Here is an 18,053-nt window from a genome sequence, read left to right as displayed (position 1 = left end):
TGTCTTTTTTAACTGTTTTTTTCTTGCCACAAGCCTCTTATCATTTTTCAAAATGTTCTTTTGCCACAAAAACCAGTACAGTAACACTCATCGACAAGTGTATAAATACCAGTAGCTCCATGGGAGGTCCCGTGTGGTGTATGTCGACCACATTTTAGACTCCAATGTCCAAGCTAATTAAGTACGTACAGTACTAAAGCTAGGATCGAGAGCAGCTTGAGATGGATAGCTTCACTAACTCTGAACTCAAGCGTGTCGTCGAGCGAGAAGAAGCAGCCCAAGAGAAACCATGCAGAGAGCGAGGAGGATGGTTCACCATCCCCTTCATAGCTGGTACGTACCGCCCCTCACTCTCTCACACACACGTACGCATCTGTGTATCACTCACACTCCCTGCATGGTGTGCATGAGCAGGGAGCATGCTGGGGCTGGGGCTGGCCGTCAACGGGACGACCAGCAACCTGCTGGTGTACCGGCTCAAGGAGTGCAACGTGGAGAGCATCGACGTCGCGCAGATCGCCAACGTCGTGCCCGTCCCCGGCGCCGTCCTCGCCGACTCCTACCTCGGCTGCTTCCCCGTCATTCTCGCCGGCTCCGTCATCAACCTCCTGGTCCGACCCCTACCAACTTATAATTTGATGCCCTCCTTTCCAAACAACCCGTCTTCGATCTGCCTTGCTATGGTGTTGCGTTGTCCTTTTTCTGATCGAAGTTGCGGTTTCGAATTACATGGAAGCTAGAGAAGAGAAGAGGGGCAATACAGTACGTGTGACGCTAACTACCAAATTTATTAGATAAAATGTGTTTTTCCTTCTTCCTTTTTTCGGTGGAGCTAAAAAGTTATTTTAAGGGATAATATATAAGCAAAGCATGATGATTTCTTAAATATTTTTGTAGGGACGTTCAAATCAATATGCCACATCGTGCCAAAAAAAAATACGCCTCTTAAAATATCTACAACCGGACATTGCAATATGACCCCTAAACGTCCATGGACGCGCCCGGTCAGTGACCGGACGGTCCCCTATTTATCCGTCTGCGCAGCCACACTCTTCATTTTCTTCCTCATATTTTCGTTCAATGTGATTGGTGAAGAGAAAGAGAGGGAAATAAAAGAATGAATAAAGAAAAGAAAAAGATGGTCCGAGGTGAGGTTGCGTCGTACGTGCCAGATTGACCGGGTATGCCCGAACGCGTCTGCAGGTCCTCATATCCTCTTCATATTTGAGATGGATATGAGAGTTCACAAACAGTCCAGGCGTATAGGGATGATATGCAGGGCCCAGTTGGATTACTTTTTTTCCTTTGTTCTCCTGTCTGATCACTGACCGAGCTCGTTCGCGGGCGTATGAAGGGTCATTTGTGGCGTCCGGCTGTAGATGCTATTAAGGTTATATATCAACCATCTCCTGAAAGAGACACAACACCAAACTACATCCTCACAAGTTGTCACTTTATTTACTTTTGAAGTTATTATTCATCCTTCCTCCGAGTGACGGATGATAACAAATTTTCAAACGTCATGACAAAGTGCTCCTTCACAGAGAGAAATCCAAATAGAAGTGGCAGCTGTTCAAAGAATTAATGGTCAGACCCACATATTATAATGTCTTTTTTTCTTTTCCTTTTCTTTTTTGAACCCTCTTAACTCGCATTTGGTTTAAGTAATCCATTGTAGGATTCTCCTCCAATTTTTCCCTCAATAAAGAAAACTCATTGTTGGATGTGTAGCACAATTATTCAAATGCTCATGTCATGTAAGAAGGCAAAAAATATATAGCTATCATGTCAGACCCTGTTTATCAAAATAAGCAAAAGAAGCATGCATGCATGATTCATGTAAGAAGGCCATGTAAATGGAGAGAAAAAAAGTATAGCTACGATGTCACACTCTGTTTATCACACTAACCATAAGAATTATGCATGCATGATAACGACGCATTTATGCAGCGATAATGACAAATACAAACTCTAGCTCATGCCGTGAAATAAAAGAAAAAGGAATCTGTTTCATGCAACTAGCTCGATGCATTAGGTGATCCTTTCATATCCAAATAAAAAAATGCAGCACGAAGAAATACACACAAATGAATTGTTGATAGAAACTTCACACACGAATATTTCTGCAGATAATAGAGATTTCGAAGAGAAATCCCCTGTTTACATGAAACTTTATAGTTCTTATTATATCAATTTTTGTGGTAGTGCAAAAACAGATTTGCAAATTCTTAGCTGCTGAAGAAATAACTCACAATTTGCCACAATTCTTTTTCATGGTTCCCGCATTCCACTTTTGCAGCATGGCAGCAAATCATCATTTAACTAGAACATCTAACATAACAAAAAGGAAACATGATTGCAAAACAACCTTTATATGTTTGCAACATCAGCACTATCTTATTACAACAAAGTAAAAAATGATAATTAACCCATATAATCAGTTAGTTGTTTGCAGCATTCTCTACCTTTTTACGCACTAGAAAAAAAATATGATTTGCAACACAACTATAAAGACCATTATTAACAATGTCATCATTCAGGCTTTCGTGTTGTTCACACTCACTGCAGCGCTTCAATCCACGCGACCGCCACATTGCACATTGTCGTCCACCATCGAGTGCTAGCACGGATCCCCTGGGCAGCTTGCTGTGTTGTATGCCGTAATCTTCCTTCTCGCCATTGGCACCGATGGCACACGTTTCAACATCGCAACGATGGGCGCGGAAACGTTTCGTAGTAACACGCTAGCAAGACACCTTCTTCAAGTGGTACTTTGTCTTCCTCTACGGCTCCTTCATCGTTGGCGACATGGCCATCGTCTACGCCCAGGACAGCATATCGTGGGCTGTGGGGTTCGGTGTCTGCCTCGATGCGTCGGCGTATAGCCTGGTGAGTATTGAGTATAACAAGAAAGAACAAAATGATAATGCACTCCCTCTATTTTTTTAAAGCAGGGGTATTTTGTTGTTTAGGACTACTCTTGGACCAGCAATTGCTTTGTGAATACAAGGTTCATGCGAGTGCATGAAATTTCTGTCATTGGGTTCATATAGAAAAAGTGTTTCTTATGATAGTAATCTTGTATCACATAACCCACTTAATAAAGTAGTAATTGTTGACCATATGTTTTCCTTAACGAAACAAAATACACCTTTTGAGGAACATAGGGAGCAGAAATGAACATTAATGGCGTAAAAAAGAATTTATGACATAAAATTACCTCAAACCAAGGATTTACTAGAATTAATTAAAATGGAAAATTATGAAATAGGTAAAAAGGAAGCATACGTTTATTTTTATATATTACTCCTTTCATTCCATATTTTACTATTTACTACAAGGCAACAGTCCCACAGCCCTTTATTACTCTTATTAGAACACCAAAAGAAGGTTCATATGTACAAAGGTGTTACCTTCATTCCGAATCGATCAAAGTTCTAGTTTTTTTTTCTACAAAAGATTGTTTAAGTTGTCCGACTTTACGGCAAATTTGTTTAAGTTGGAAGAGCAACACCATGTGGAGTTTGAGGGGACAAAGCCTTGATTTGAGGGCCCTTCAAAACCAATTCGCACGTGCATAGTACATGTTGGTATACTTCCGCACCATGTTTTTTTTTTCATCCACAAGAATTACCAATGTTTCTGTGTTGGTGAGCATTCGAGCATACCACCCACTATGAGTGATACATAACACCGCCACCTTGTTAGTTCATCTCGAATCCTATTCCCCGCATACCGTGGGGGATGGTGATCAAGTGTGTACTGATGATGTATGGATCGACACATTTATATATTTTCTTACTCTTGTTTTATTTCCTATTTTCCTTTTCTTTTCTGTTTTTCATATCTATTTTATTTTATTTGAATTCTTTATTTTCTCTTTATTCAATTTTACATGCATATCTTTCAAATTTGTGAAAACTGAAATCGTATTTCTTTTATGAAATCACAAACAATTTTAGAATCGGAGAGCAATAGATCATTCTTTGAACATTTATTTAAAATTACAAACATTATTTATATACATGAACATTTTTCCAAAATGATAAACATTTTTTATCCATGAGCTATCCATGTTTTATCTAATTGTTTTTTAAAACATTTAAAAAATTGAAATCACGAATTTTTATGAAAATAACAAACATATTTTGAACATATGATTTTTTTAAATCATGAACATTATTCAAATCCATCAATATTCGTTGATTTCCCTGAAAACTTTCTCAATTTGTCAATATTTTTCAAATTCATGAACATTTTGCAAAATCGCTAACATGTTTCTGAATCAATGAACATATATTGATTTTTCAAGCCTTTTTTCAAAATCGTGAACATTACTTGAAAGCATGAAATATCCATGGAATTATGATAGAATAAAAATTCTGAATATTTTTAATTTTGGAAATATATTCAAATCTGGAACGTAAGGAGACGGAGAAATGAGTGAAAACAGAACTGGCCGAAACAACCCGCACTTGGGCCGGACCAATTTGTGCAAGGGAGATACGAGCAGGTACATGTTTCGTGGCTATTCAGTCAAAATCATTAATTGACGAGTACTCATTCCAAAGATCACTCCCACCTCCCCATCGTCACTTGTCGTAACATGGGAGTTTTCCACTTTAATTACTTACGTCGAGATATTCCAAAAGTTTTATCTCTAAACTGTGCGTCCAAATTTTGAACTGTTTTCATCGTTTGATTACTTACGTCGAGATATTCCAAACCAGATCACAAGTCGATAGGTTTTGGCAAACTTTTTTTCATGAAAAAAAGGACGAAAAAACCAAGCCGGAAGCACATTTTCCCCTTACAGGAAGCCGTTTCAGAGAGGCACGACCGTAACTCTCACATAAACAAAAACCGTGCCACCCACGAAAAAGAGAAAACACGTTTTTCCGTCTTTAAGAGACACGGTCGTGCCTCTCGCAGAAGCAAAACCCTGTCTCTTATGAAAAAAACGTGTTTTTTTATTTGCTGAGTGATACAAACGTGCCTCTCACAGAAGCAAAAACCATGCCTCTCACGAAAAAAAGAAAAAACATTTTTTGTTGTTTCCGAGAGACATGGCCATGCGTCTCGCGGAAGCAAAAAAGAAGGCATTATTCTATGCTATTGTTCTTTCTCAAATTTCTTTTGTCAAAAAGCTTGGAAAGAACAGTGAAAATTGAAAAGTTGAAAAAGCCCAAAAAAATCGTATAAAAACCGAAAACGTGTGCGAAAAAATAAAGTAAGAAAACAGAGGGAATGCCCATAGCACAACACATGGCTTCGGCTTAGAGCGCCCCAAGTGACGCACTCTCAATCCATCGCAGGTGATCATTGGGAGCGCTCGCCAGGTGATCAAAACCTGTCGATGCAAGCGCCTTCATTTTTCGTTTTCTTTTTTACTTTATTTTCTACTTTTGTTTATACGGCCAGAATATTAACAATAAGTATATTTCGCAAATTTGCATATAAATTTTTTTCTAAAATGTTAAACAAAATTTTATAAATGTTAAATGCGTATGAAGAAAATGTATCTCATGATCGAAAAATGTATACAGAGGTAAAGAAGAAAAATGTGTATGAAAAAAGTGATCACATAAAAATGATAATCTACCATTTCAAAATGTTAAATATGTTTAAAAATTACTGACCACGTATTCAAAAGATGTTGATCATGTATTCATGAAATGTTAAGCAAGGATTTGAAAATATTCAATATGTCTAGAAAAAAGGTTGACTATGTATTATTTTTTTATATTTAACTGTATTAAATAAAATATAAACTTGTATTTAAAAACATTTAATGCAGCTTTTCAAAAACGTTAACTGAATATAGAAAAGAATCATGTATGAAAACGATTGTTAATCTTGCACTTGAAAATATGTTAATAACACAGTTGTAACATGCTAACGATGTATGGAAAGAATGTCGACCTTGAATTAAAAATTAGTATTCTTGTATTTGAAATATTAATCAAAATTTCAAAATATTTCAATACTGTGTATAAAAGATGTCGACCATGAATTCAAAATAACATAATCATGTATGTATTCAAAAGTTACTATATTTATATTTAAAAAATGTTAATCAAGCATTTAAATATGCTAAATGTATATAGAAAATAAGTGGACCATGTTTTCACAAATAGTTCATGTTGCATTTGAAAACATGTTAATAAACCTTATTCAAAATGCTAACTCTATATAAAATAATATTGACCATGGATTAAAAAAATATTAATTTTGTATTTGTAAATATTCATCAAGATTTGAAAATGTTTAAATGCTGCATAGAAAACATTTTTACCATTGAATTCAGAATCAATTAATCATGTATGCTTTAAAAAAATGTTTGTATTAGAAAATGAATTTATATTTAAAAACATTAAACAGGTATTTAAAGATGTTGCATGTATATAGAAATCATATTGACCATATTTTCAAAAAAAGTTAGTCTTGCATTTCAAAAAGTAAACGAATAGAGCATTTCAAAGTTGTTCATTGTGTATAGAAAATAGGTTTACCCTGCATTAGAAAAATTATTAATCATGTATTTAAAAGATTTTATTTAAGCATTGAAAAACGTAAATATGTTTATAAAAATGTTTATCATGTATTCAAAAACTATTAATCTTGTATTTAAATTGATAACTAAGAACGAAAACACTATAGAAAAATGCATGCAAAAACGTAGCAGGAGGAAACCCGTGAAAACCAATGAGGAACAAAGTAAAACAAGGAAGGACAAAATAGAAATCAGAAAAACATACAAAATAAGAAAAAATAGAATAAAAAGTAAATCAAAACCTAGTCAAATTTAATAAAGAAACAAAGAAACCCGAGAAAACGGAACCCATATGAACATAATAAAATGAAGAAACGAATGAAGAAACAAAAGCGAACAAGAACGTGAAGAAACAAAAAAAAGGAAAAGAAAATGCAGGGAGTGAGAGAGCCGTGAGCGCGGAAAAACAGGCAGACCTTTTACGATAAATAGCATGGAAATTCTAAGAGCGAGACACAAGAAGCGAGATAAGGATCTCATTAGTATTTGGAAGGCTCGCTAGTTGGCGTGCCCGTGTAGTTCCCGAGTGTCGTGCAACCCTCCTCTGAGAAGGTTATGCAGGACTTGTTAAGTCTCTTCACGCTCGACGGGAAGCTACCCGAGAAGGAATTTCACTGGTTGACTCATGGGGGCAACATCCGATCAGAGTGTACTGGGAAAAAGATTTTCATCTCCACTCCACCAATAGACTAAACTTTGAAGACGAATGGTGCGCCTCATGACACTGTAAGAGGGTCGAGGAATCAAGGCACCATTAACGTTGTCTGCCATGTAGCAGTCCTGATCGGTCAGTCTTGACTATCAAAAAAAGATGTTGTCCCAACAAAGTGATGTGTCGGCCTCCCCTGTGCCTATAAGACAGGCACGGGAAGAGAGGGCCAAGGTACCCCGACTCCCGTCACTCTCGTCTCCTTTCTTGTGCTTCCCTTGCCTAGTGGTGACCGAGAGAGAGAGTTACTGCGCTCTAAGTGCTTCATCATCGCGTATCCCTTTGTCGTTCCCTTGGTTACCTCCTCTTTAGAACCACCACCTCCATCCTTGACACTGCTTAAATTTGAGGAACAACCGGCACAAATGCGGTTTAGGAGGAGGAAAATGAGTCATTACACACAGTATGGGCATCCAAGGTAGTGAAGGAAGGAAAGGGTGAGCCGAAGGAGCCATTAACGTGGCGTCCTTTGACATTGACTGGCCAGATGAAAGTACTAGCCTAATGAGGACGGAGCGTCGACCCGTTTGCTGGGCAGCTGGGATAGCTGCCAGCCCGCCCGGGTTCGAGCCTCGGCTCTCACTCGCGGCGCTCGTGGAGTTTCTCCTATAAATAAAAGCCAACAAAGGTTAGCCCTTGGATTGGTCTCATTTTTTGAAAGTACTAGCCTAATAGTCAAAAAGGCAAAAGTTGGTTGAAACTTTGAGAGTTGGATTTCTAATAGTGTCATAACCACCACACGTCCACACCACCATATTAGAGTACTAGCCTTGTTAATTACCCGGTTTCATTATGGAATGATAATTTTGCTTTACATGGGAAATCTGGTTTGGTTGCTTGCCTACTCCTTAAGGAACTAGACAGTGATCTAAAAAGACTTTATGACGATGTGCTGGGAGCTGAAACATGGACATGATATGAAGTGAATAATGAACAAATATAAACAAAATAGAGACATCAATAAAAGAAAAGGAAAAAAAATCGGTTTTCTTAACTAGTCAATCATACAAACGCCGATGACGTCAACAAAATCACATGGCACACCTAGATGAACTTATATAACACAACACGCGTACGTACGTAGCAGGACATGAGCGAAAAGAATAGAAGAAATCACACGCGGTGGCAGGCCACCGTAGCTAGACGCGCCGCGCCCCTGTATATACACACACACACATCGATCAGTGCACGCCACCGGCGGCGTGCTTGTGGTTGTGGCCGCCGACGCCGGCGTGCTTGTGGAGGCGGTGCTCCATGGCGGCCTCGCGGTGCGCGACCTTCTCCTGGTGCAGCTGCGCCTCGGCGGCGGCGACCTTGGCCCTGCCGCGCTCGTGCGCCAGCTGCTTCTCGTCGTGCGACCTCGACGTCATCGCCTCCATCTTCTCCGCCAGCTTGGCCCACGCGATCTTCGCCTTGGCCCTCACCGCGCTCGAGACGTCCTTCACCTTCACCTTGGCTTGCTGCATCCTTGTACTCTTCCTGCTAGCTTGAGCTTCTTCTTCCTCTTGGTTTTCTTATGAATCATGGTGTCTTGGTTTCTATATAGGCGTAGCGGTGTGGTGGTCAAGTGGGTGAGCAGTTGCGCGCCGTGTGGCGGGTGAGGTGTCGCCGTTGAGAGGTCGGCCGATAGGGACCTGGCCTGGCATCGGTCGACATGGATCCGTCCTTATGGATGGAGGAAATAAAAAGTGAAAGGAATTAATACTCTAGATGCGTGCAAAATGCAATAGCCACAGTAGTATATATACTAGCAGTGAGATTGCCACGTACGTGGATAGCTGGTAATCAAAGTGGATTTGGTCGACTTGGATTGGATTGCGACAGGGAATACTAGTTGCTCGAAACACATCAACACTACAAGAATTTTTTTATACGACAGGTACCAGGCTCTTCGCAGAAAGCTAACTCACCGACACTCGGTAAAGTAAGAGACGCCGAGAGCTAACTCGCGGGTACTCGGCAAAATAAGAGACGCTAAGAGTGCCCCTCGGTTGCTCCGTTGGTCTCAAACCTTCTCATGCTCTCAAAGGAGGCCATCGCATGACACGTGTCATGTTCTTGCATTTTTTTTGTAACCACGTGCAGTATTTCAGACATTTATTTCTGCTAGGGCTTCTTTAGTGCAAAACTGCTTTTACTAGATTTCAAACGATCAAGGATTCCATTATTTTCCATTGATGCTTGCCTTTTACTTCCAAAATTTCTTCAAGGATCACCACAGATGAGAAAATGTTCAGTTGTACACTGGGCACCCCTTGACAACTATACCTTTTGCAGTGGGGCAAGAAGCTAGGGGACATCCATCCAAGTCATTGCCCCACCAGTTCAAACTAATCTTCTCCAACCCTAAGCACAAGTAAATTAAGACAGCCATGAACGCCAAGCCAGCATCTAGTGCACCTGAGAGCAGATAATTGTGTCGTTCCCACCAGTCACGTCGATATCTATAAACCACATAACCCGATAGAAACCCAATGAGTATCCATGTGGTGTAGTTTACCGCAGTGGCAGGGGGCATCTTGACGGTGCAACCGATTATCACGGGCATGTTGATGAGTAAGATCCAATTCTGGGCTGGGAATGCCTTGTGTGCAAACCATACCAACAGCGGAGCAATAGCACCTCCCAAGAAGAACCAGTTCACTGCCGAGTAAGTTCCCAATACCCCGAATATTCTGCGTGGGCCAATAAGTCCCCATATGACGGACGCATCGTAGAACACATGATCAGTGGGGCATGTCCAAGGGTTGTCCGCTGAGAGAAGCTCAATGTTGCAGATGTTGGGGATTGTGTCCATCAGCCACCACGCCGTTCCAAGGTACACAAATGCCGCAATCGATGTTCCTACCACCTGCCATTTTTCCAAGACGATGTTGTTGCTTATTGTGACAATACAACATGATCTTATGTGCTCTGGTTGAGTCAAAATGGCAGATAAAGGATGTTTATGGCCTAGTGGCGCTTACCTGAGCCATAAACATGGTCCTTGGGGGAATCTTCATGTAGTGGCCCAGTTTAAAATCTTGAAGAAACATCAGAGCTTGGTGCATGCTGATATAACCGTATACCTTGAAGCACATATTCGCGACGGGTCGTCCGGGGTACAAGTACCCGATGATGTACTCTGTTACAATGTTCAATCCTGGGGTCTGCATACAATGAACGAATGTGAATTGTCGGTCCGTTTGGTTCATAACTTTAGATCATTCAAGTTGTTGGAATCCTTACCTGGTTTGTGGTCGCTGTGATGATCCCAATTGGGAGGGTGAAGAAAAAGGCAATGGCGCATGCAAGCAATACTCCCCACCAGGGCAGCTGGAGCTGCTCGATGTAGTACTCGCAAGCAAATACGGTGGCAGCAATGCTAACAAGAAGGATGCAGATGAACCACCACTCAGGAACCTGCTTATATCTCCTCATTAGCTTTGTATGTATGTCCACATTTTCCCCTTGAAACGTTGATCTACTTAACTGCAAAATTTCTCTAGACACAGGAATCATTACCCTTAGATGCCGCGACCAAGTGATTTTGCGCAACAAACTCACATATATTTACCTTCCATGGAACAGAAGCACGTGAACAATCGTCGCGGTAAGGGTTGCAAAGCTGACACCGTATGTGATTGCCAATAGCGTGCTGAGGTATAATGGCCCGTTTCTCTCATAGGCCTCCGTGTCGAAACGGAAATGGTCATCCACGATGGCCGAGATGTTATACTTCTGCCCGGTCGAGGTGAAGAGATCCGCGGAGAAGATGGGGAAGGTCCACGCATTGTAGAAGTTAAACCAGTACCCGATAGGTGTGATCATGTACATGATGATGAAGAAGCCTGCAGCGACATTCACGGTGGCGAACCAAGGGCTGACGAGAGGGCTCCCAAGGTAGCTGGAGACGGATGCCCAGTCGAGGCCGATCGCGCCAATGCCGAGCCCGCGGAGGCCCGAGCCGAGCTGCTGGGCGAGCACGGAGTGGGGGAAGACCCAGCAGATCCAGGAGAGGGAGGTGAGCATCTGAAACAGATAGCCCGGGAAGACATAGTACGTGAAGCTACACGTGAATGCCACCAAGAAGAACTGGTTGCGCGTGAAACTGCCTTTTTGGCGCCCTTCTTTCTCGTGGAGCGCCCTGATGAGAAAAATGCAATAAGTTCTTTTCAAGGAGATTTATACATTTCTATTAATTATATGAGGTTGGCAATTGCGGGGCGACCGGTAGGACTCCTACTTGCAAGCATCAAGCTCATTTTTTTTTGGGGGGGCGAAATTGCAAGCATCAAGCTCAAGCCAGGCATCTACAGTACATGACAAAATAGTTTCAAGATGTTTTCCCTTGTTCAAATTCCCATGGTAAGTGATCAAAGACGGGCAATTTAAATGACGCCATGCGCTACCTACCAGTCTTAAAATTTAAAAATTGCGTATGAGAAATCAAAATAATTTTTTATGACAAATTACGTGTCGCGACCATGGTAATTTCCTTCGACTAACACGGCAACCTCGAAAAAGGCTGAACATGCCAAGATGTGCCATGCCTGCTGAAGCAAACTGCCAGGCTCCCGACACGTAATTTGCCGTAAAAACGTTCAATTTGCCATGCTTAAAAAATCTAACATTAGATTTGCAACGAAGTCTTAAAATTAACCAATTGATATATATACATACATACCTGAATAGGCATACCTACCAAAGCTGACGTGTCATGATCTGTGACAGGTAGCTAGCCAACTACTGGTCTTTGCTCAACCAAGTCAAAGAAACGAACTCTTACTTGCAACTAACTAAGCATACAATTTTTTAAGGTAATAACTATGCATACTGACAAGTACGTCATGAAACTTATGTTTAGAACTTCTGAATTAGTACTACTACCTATTTAGTAGTATGAACTAGTACTACCTATTTAAGCACTGTTAGATCAACGTCCGCTAAAAATAATGCCAACCATCCTAAAAAGCTCAAGCATGAACAAGTCAACCCTCCGACGGTCTGACCAAATACTATTAAGTTATGTGTAATGTGATAGACTAATTAGCGGTACGTGGAAACGAGTAATTTATCATGTTGCTTGCCGGAGATATGGGGAGCGTGTACCTGAAGAGGGAGACCTGCACGAGGTTGGAGGGCCACCACATGGCCGCCGGCTCCACGAGGTACCGCCGGAATATGCCCGCCCACCCGAACCCGAGCACCTGCGTGGTGAGCACCACGAGGAGGGAGACGAAGAAGGTGAGGTTCTTGCCGTAGAAGACGCGGACGGCGGTGACGACGTGGATGGCGTAGACGGTGCCGGCGCCGGCGTTGGCGAAGATGGTGATCAGCACGTGCTCCTTCACGTTGAACGGCCCCGGGTTGAGGGTGAATTCGTACGGCCTGTCGGGGAAGAAGGCGCGCTCGGGGAGCGCGGCCGCCATGAGGCGGCCGAGCGGCACGACGGCGATCTGCGCGGAGATGGCGGTGACGGTGAGCGGCTCCTTGCGGTACCAGAAGAACTGGTTGAGGAAGGAGAGGACGGCGCAGGACGCCATGCCCAGCACCCACATCCGGAAGGTTAGCACCGGCGTGTCCGGGTCGTCGCCCACCGGCACCGTCAGCGCCACCTGCTCGATCGGCGAGTTCTCCTCCGACGCCTCATCCCGCGCCGGCGAGCTCCGCCGCACTGCATGGAGAGGAGAGAGGGAGACCGATTAAAGAGGCAGCAGCGGGAGCAGAGAGCAGAGGCGCGTGCGGTCGCGGAAGGAGGTAGCAGAGAGAGAGACGACGAGCTTACGGAGTGGGGAGGTGATGCGGTCGCCATCGAGCTCCCCCTCCTCCGCTTCTTGGTGGGAGCGGGAGGAGGACGCCATGGCTTGCTTGGTAGCTCCTCCTTAATTTGTTGCGTGGCTGGCGTCCTTGGTCCTCCGCGCGCGGTAGTTCTTCTCCAGCTGCGACGACGTCGCTGCATCGTAATTACTTGCTGACGGGTGATTATCCACCTAGAACACTAAGACTATACTATCATTAGTGTGTGTGTTTCGGTGGGAAGAGGGGACGTCGGCGCCGCACGCGATGCACGCGTTGGTATATAAAAAATCAGGCAGTACGAGTACGAGGGTGCCTCCGGTACGGTGCGACACCCCAAAACATAGACTGCACACCGAAAATAATCATCAAAAACATATATAGCCATAGATTGCAACATCAGTGGGAGTGGGGCGCCAATCAACCGTACCCGTTCCTTTAATTAAATAAAGGTCCCTTTCTGGCAGAATTGAGGAGCTAGTAGTTCCAAATCAACGAGAGCCACGCGATGGATGCACGGCGGTTGGTTGGAGCGTACGGCGCACACATATACTATATAACGATATTCTTTTTATTTTTTGAAAAGAAGGATTATCCGGCCTTTGCATCAGTCGATGATGTATACAACCACACATACAGATATACGACAATGTTTTTCCTTTTTGTAAAAAAAAAAGATTACCCCAGCCTCTGCATCACTTACGTATACAGCCAGCCATACAGATATACGACGATGTTTTTCCTTTTTGTAAAAAAAAAGGATTACCCTAGCCTCTGCATCACTCAATGCACACAACCAGCCATACGGATATATGGCAATGGAAACCAAAAGGTTAGTTGGAGCGTACGACACACACGGATATATGGCGATGGAAACCAAACGGAGGAATTAGAATATCGAAGATAAATCCCGAGCTCTTCGCCTTATTCCCGAATGGATCTCTGCGTTATATGGCGATGGAAACCAAACGGATCTCTGCGTCCCTAGATGCACACAACCATAATTCAATTTAGAGCCGATTATATTTTAAACTCATGTTGTTAGAACTTGATGTAAAAGGTTATTTTGATGCAAGAAATTGTGATGTACATAGAGGTGTTGGGAAAACTTGACTTTGATGTGCAAAATCAATGCTTATCTCGCTTGTATACAGAATCAACACCTACTAAGCGCGCATGGGTCCGCTGTCAGCCACTGGACATGGGAGAAGGGGGCGTCTGGCATGGGGTTTCCAAGAAAAAAAACCACAATTAACATATTTTTTTTAAAAAAATCCCTTGTCGACGAGGCATTTCATTTTTGTCCACCACTATGACCAGCGGGTCCTGCCTGTAAGGAGAGAGTAGAAATTAAACGAAAACGTGTTGCCCTTAGGTCTCCAGCCGCAGCAACACGAACACACGGCAGGCAGCCCAAAGTCAGGCTCCCGTGCAGGAAGCCTAAAGTCAGGCTGGCCCAATAACCACTTGTCGCGTCATGCTGAGATCATGAGGACGTCTGCGTGGTTTTTATTCTTTTGTTTTCTATTTCCATTATATTTTTATTTTTATTATTTTAGTTTTCTTTGTACCTGTAAATATAATAATTATACATACATATAATTTAAAAAAATACTTACATAATACTTGGTTAATCTTACATTTCGAAAATGTTAAACATGCAGAAAAAAATTGTTTCTGGTGTAGACAAAAAATGTATAACGTGAATGAAACAGATAGAAATATTTACCATTAGTGCGAAATATGTTAATCATGTGTAAGAAAAATGTTAATCATGTGTACGAAAAATCTTCGCGACAACTAAAAAATGCCACGCATTTCAAAAAACATGCATGTGACATTTTTATGGACAAAGAGATAAAGAGTGGCAAGAGCTCAAGCTTGGGGATGCCCAAGGCACCCCAAGTGATTCAAGGATGCCGTAAAAGCCTAAACTTGGGGATGCCCCGGGAAGGCATCCCCTCTCTCGTCTTCAATCCATCGGTAACGTTACTTTGGGCTATATTTTTATTCACCACATGTTATGTGTTTTTGCTTGGAGCGTCTTGTATCGTAGGAGTCTTTTATTTTTGTTGTGTCACAATCATCCTTGCTGCACACCTAGAGAGAGAGACATGCACTCATCGTGATTTTGTCGAGCTTCACTTATATCTTTTGGTAGACAATTCAGCTCACATGTGCTTCACTTATATCTTTTGAGCTAGATACTTTTGCTCTATGTGCTTCACTTATATCTCTTAGAGCACAGCAGTGCGTGGCTTGGTAGTTGATCTATGCTTTGAAAGTAGTCTCAAAAGGGGTAGTTATCCAAAGGGATACGAAAACTTCCACCTTCATGTGCATTGAATAGTTAGAGAAGTTTGATTCATCTCAATTAGTTTTGAGTTGTGGTTATGATAATATTGAAGTTATGCTAGTAAGGTGTTGTGGATCTAGAAATACTTGTGTTGAAATTAGTGATTCCCGTAGCATGCACGTATGGTGAACCGCTATGTGATGAAATCTGAGCATGATTAGTATATTGATTGTCATCCTTTGCGTGGCGGTCGGGATCGCGTGATGGTTTATACCTACCAACCCTTCCCCTAGGAGTATACATTGAATGCTTTGTTTCGATTACTAATAAAACTTTTGCAACAAGTATATGAGTTATTTATGACTAATGTTGAGTCCATGGTTTAGATGCACTTTCACCTTCCACCATCACTATCTTCTTAGTGTCGTGCAACTTTCGCCGGTGCACAAGACCCACCATTAGCCCCCCTCAAAACAGCCATCATACCTACCTACTATGCCTTTTTCAAAGTCATTCCGAGATATATTGCCATGCAACTACCACCATGACATGTGCCACCACGTCTACATTGCCATTGCATGATCGTAAGATAGCTAGAATGATGTTTCCATTGATGTCTATGCCATGCTAGATCATTGCCACGGTACACTACCGAAGGCATTCCATATAGAGCCATAGTTGCTCTAAGTTTTGAGTTGAAAGTGTGATGATCATCGTTATGGATGAAATAAAAGAGGCCAAAGAAGCCCACCAAAAAAAAGAGGACAAAGAGCCCACAAAAAAAAAGAGAAAAAGAGAGAAGGGACAATGCTACCACTTTTTCCACACTTGTGCATATTAAGCACCATGATCTTCATGATTGAGAGTTTCTCGTTTTGTCACCACCATATAGCTAGTGGGAAATTTTCATTATATAACTTGGCTTGTGTATTCCAATGATAGGCTTCCTCAAAATTGCCTTAGGTCTTCGTGAGCAAGCAAGTTGGATGCACACCCACTAGTTTTCTTTAAGAGCTTTCACATACTCGTAGCTCTAGTGCATCATTTGTATGGCAATTCCTACTCATTCACATCGATATCTATTGATGAGCATCTTCACAGCTCATTGATATGCCTAGTTAATGTGACTATCTTCTCCTTTTTTGTCTTGCAACCTCCACCACATTCCACACCATCTATAGTGCTATAACCATGGCTCATGCTCATGTATTGCGTGAGAGTTGAAAAGGTTTGAGAAAGTAAAGGTGTGAAACAATTACTTGGCCAATACCGGGGTTGTGCATGATTTAAATTCGTTGTGCAATAATGATAGAGCATAGCCAGACTATATGCTTTTGTAGGGATAACTTTCTTTTGGCCTTGTTATTTTGAAAGTTCATGATTACCTTGCTAGTTTTCTTGAATTATTATTGTTTCCACGTCAATAGCAAACTATTGTTTTGAATCTAATGGATCTGAACATTCACATCACATAATAGGAATTACAAAGGACATCTACGCTAGGTAGCATGAAAGCATCAAAAATTCATTCTTTATCACTTCCCTACTCGAGGACGAGTAGGAGTTAAGCTTGGGGATGCTTGATACGTCTCAAACGTATCTATAATTTTTGATGGTTTCATGCTGTTATCTTGTCTTCTTTGGATGTTTTATGTACCTTTTATATCTTTTTTGGGACTAACTTATTAATTTAGTGCCAAGTGCCAGTTCCTGTTTTTCTGTGTTTTTGACTCTTTTCAGATCTGATTTTGGAACGGAGTCCAAACGGAATAAAAACCCCGAAATGATTTTTTCCTGAACAGAAGAAGATCAGGGGGCCTCTGGGCCAAGCCAGGTGGGCTCCAGGAGCCCACAAGCTCCCACTCCGCCACTAGGGGGAGGCGGCGGTGTCAGGGCTTGTGGCCTCCTTGGCTGCCCCCTGACCTAGGTCTTTGGACTATAAATTCCCAAAAATATAGCAAAAAATCAGGGGAGCCTTGAAAATACTTTTCCGCCGCCGCAAGCTTCCGTTTCCGCGAGATCTCATCTGGAGACCCTTCCCGGCGCCCTGCCGGAGGGGACTTTGGAGTTGGAGGGCTTCTTCATCACCATCATCGCCCCTCCAATGACTCATGAGTAGTTCACTTCAGACCTACGGGTCTGTAGTTAGTAGCTAGATGGCTTCTTCTCTCTATTGGATCTTCAATACAAAGTTCTCCATGATCTTCATGGAGATCTATCCGATGTAATCTTCTTTGGCGGTGTGTTTGTCGTGATCCGATGAATTGTGGATTTGTGATTAGATTATCTACGATATATATTTGAGTCTTTGCTGATTTCTTATATGCATGATTTGATATCCTTGTAAGTCTCTCCGAGTCTTGGGTTTTGTTTGACCAACTAGATCTATGATTCTTGCAATGGGAGAAGTGCTTCATTTTGGGTTCTACCATGTGGTGACCTTTCCCAGTGACAGTAGGGGCAGCAAGGCACACATCAAGTAGTTGTCATCAAGGGTAAAAAGATGGGGGTTTTATCATTGGTTTGAGATTATCCCTCTACATCATGTCATCTTGCTTAAGGCGTTACTCTGTTCTTATGGACTTAATACACTAGATGGCCTCAATCAACCGTACCCCTTCCTTTAATTAAAGGTCCTTTTCTGATAGAATTGAGGAGCTAGTAGTTCCAAATCAACGAGAGCCACGCGATGGATGCACGACGGTTGGTTACCCGGC

At 42.1% G+C, this 18,053-nt stretch overlaps 2 protein-coding genes across 3 annotated transcripts; both read right to left on the bottom strand.

Annotated features, from left to right (window-relative positions):
- Nucleotides 1–8,223: 8,223 nt before the first annotated feature.
- On the bottom strand, nucleotides 8,224–9,306 carry LOC123410998. Its single transcript, XM_045103916.1, has one exon. The coding sequence runs from the start codon at nucleotides 8,726–8,728 to the stop codon at nucleotides 8,444–8,446; it is 285 nt and encodes a 94-aa protein (XP_044959851.1). The 5' UTR covers nucleotides 8,729–9,306; the 3' UTR covers nucleotides 8,224–8,443.
- Nucleotides 9,307–9,400: 94 nt separating this feature from the next.
- LOC123410997 (oligopeptide transporter 7-like) lies at nucleotides 9,401–13,358 on the bottom strand. Of its 2 annotated transcripts, XM_045103914.1 has the most exons (6): nucleotides 13,030–13,342; nucleotides 12,354–12,918; nucleotides 10,819–11,388; nucleotides 10,491–10,746; nucleotides 10,229–10,411; nucleotides 9,401–10,113 (listed from the first exon to the last, which is right to left on the bottom strand). In XM_045103914.1, exons 1-6 carry the CDS (start codon nucleotides 13,103–13,105, stop codon nucleotides 9,496–9,498), a joined length of 2,268 nt encoding a protein of 755 aa, XP_044959849.1. In that variant the 5' UTR covers nucleotides 13,106–13,342; the 3' UTR covers nucleotides 9,401–9,495. The 2 variants fall into 2 exon arrangements, with proteins under 2 accessions (XP_044959849.1, XP_044959850.1); XM_045103915.1 differs by lacking the exons at nucleotides 9,401–10,113; nucleotides 10,229–10,411 and having other exon boundaries at nucleotides 10,645–10,733; nucleotides 13,030–13,358.
- Between the last annotated feature and the right edge of the window lie 4,695 nt (nucleotides 13,359–18,053).

This window comes from Hordeum vulgare, chromosome 7H (assembly GCF_904849725.1).
Source record: "Hordeum vulgare subsp. vulgare chromosome 7H, MorexV3_pseudomolecules_assembly, whole genome shotgun sequence".
NCBI classification, from domain to species: Eukaryota; Viridiplantae; Streptophyta; class Magnoliopsida; order Poales; family Poaceae; genus Hordeum; species Hordeum vulgare.
This window is presented reverse-complemented; position numbering and strand designations above follow the sequence as displayed.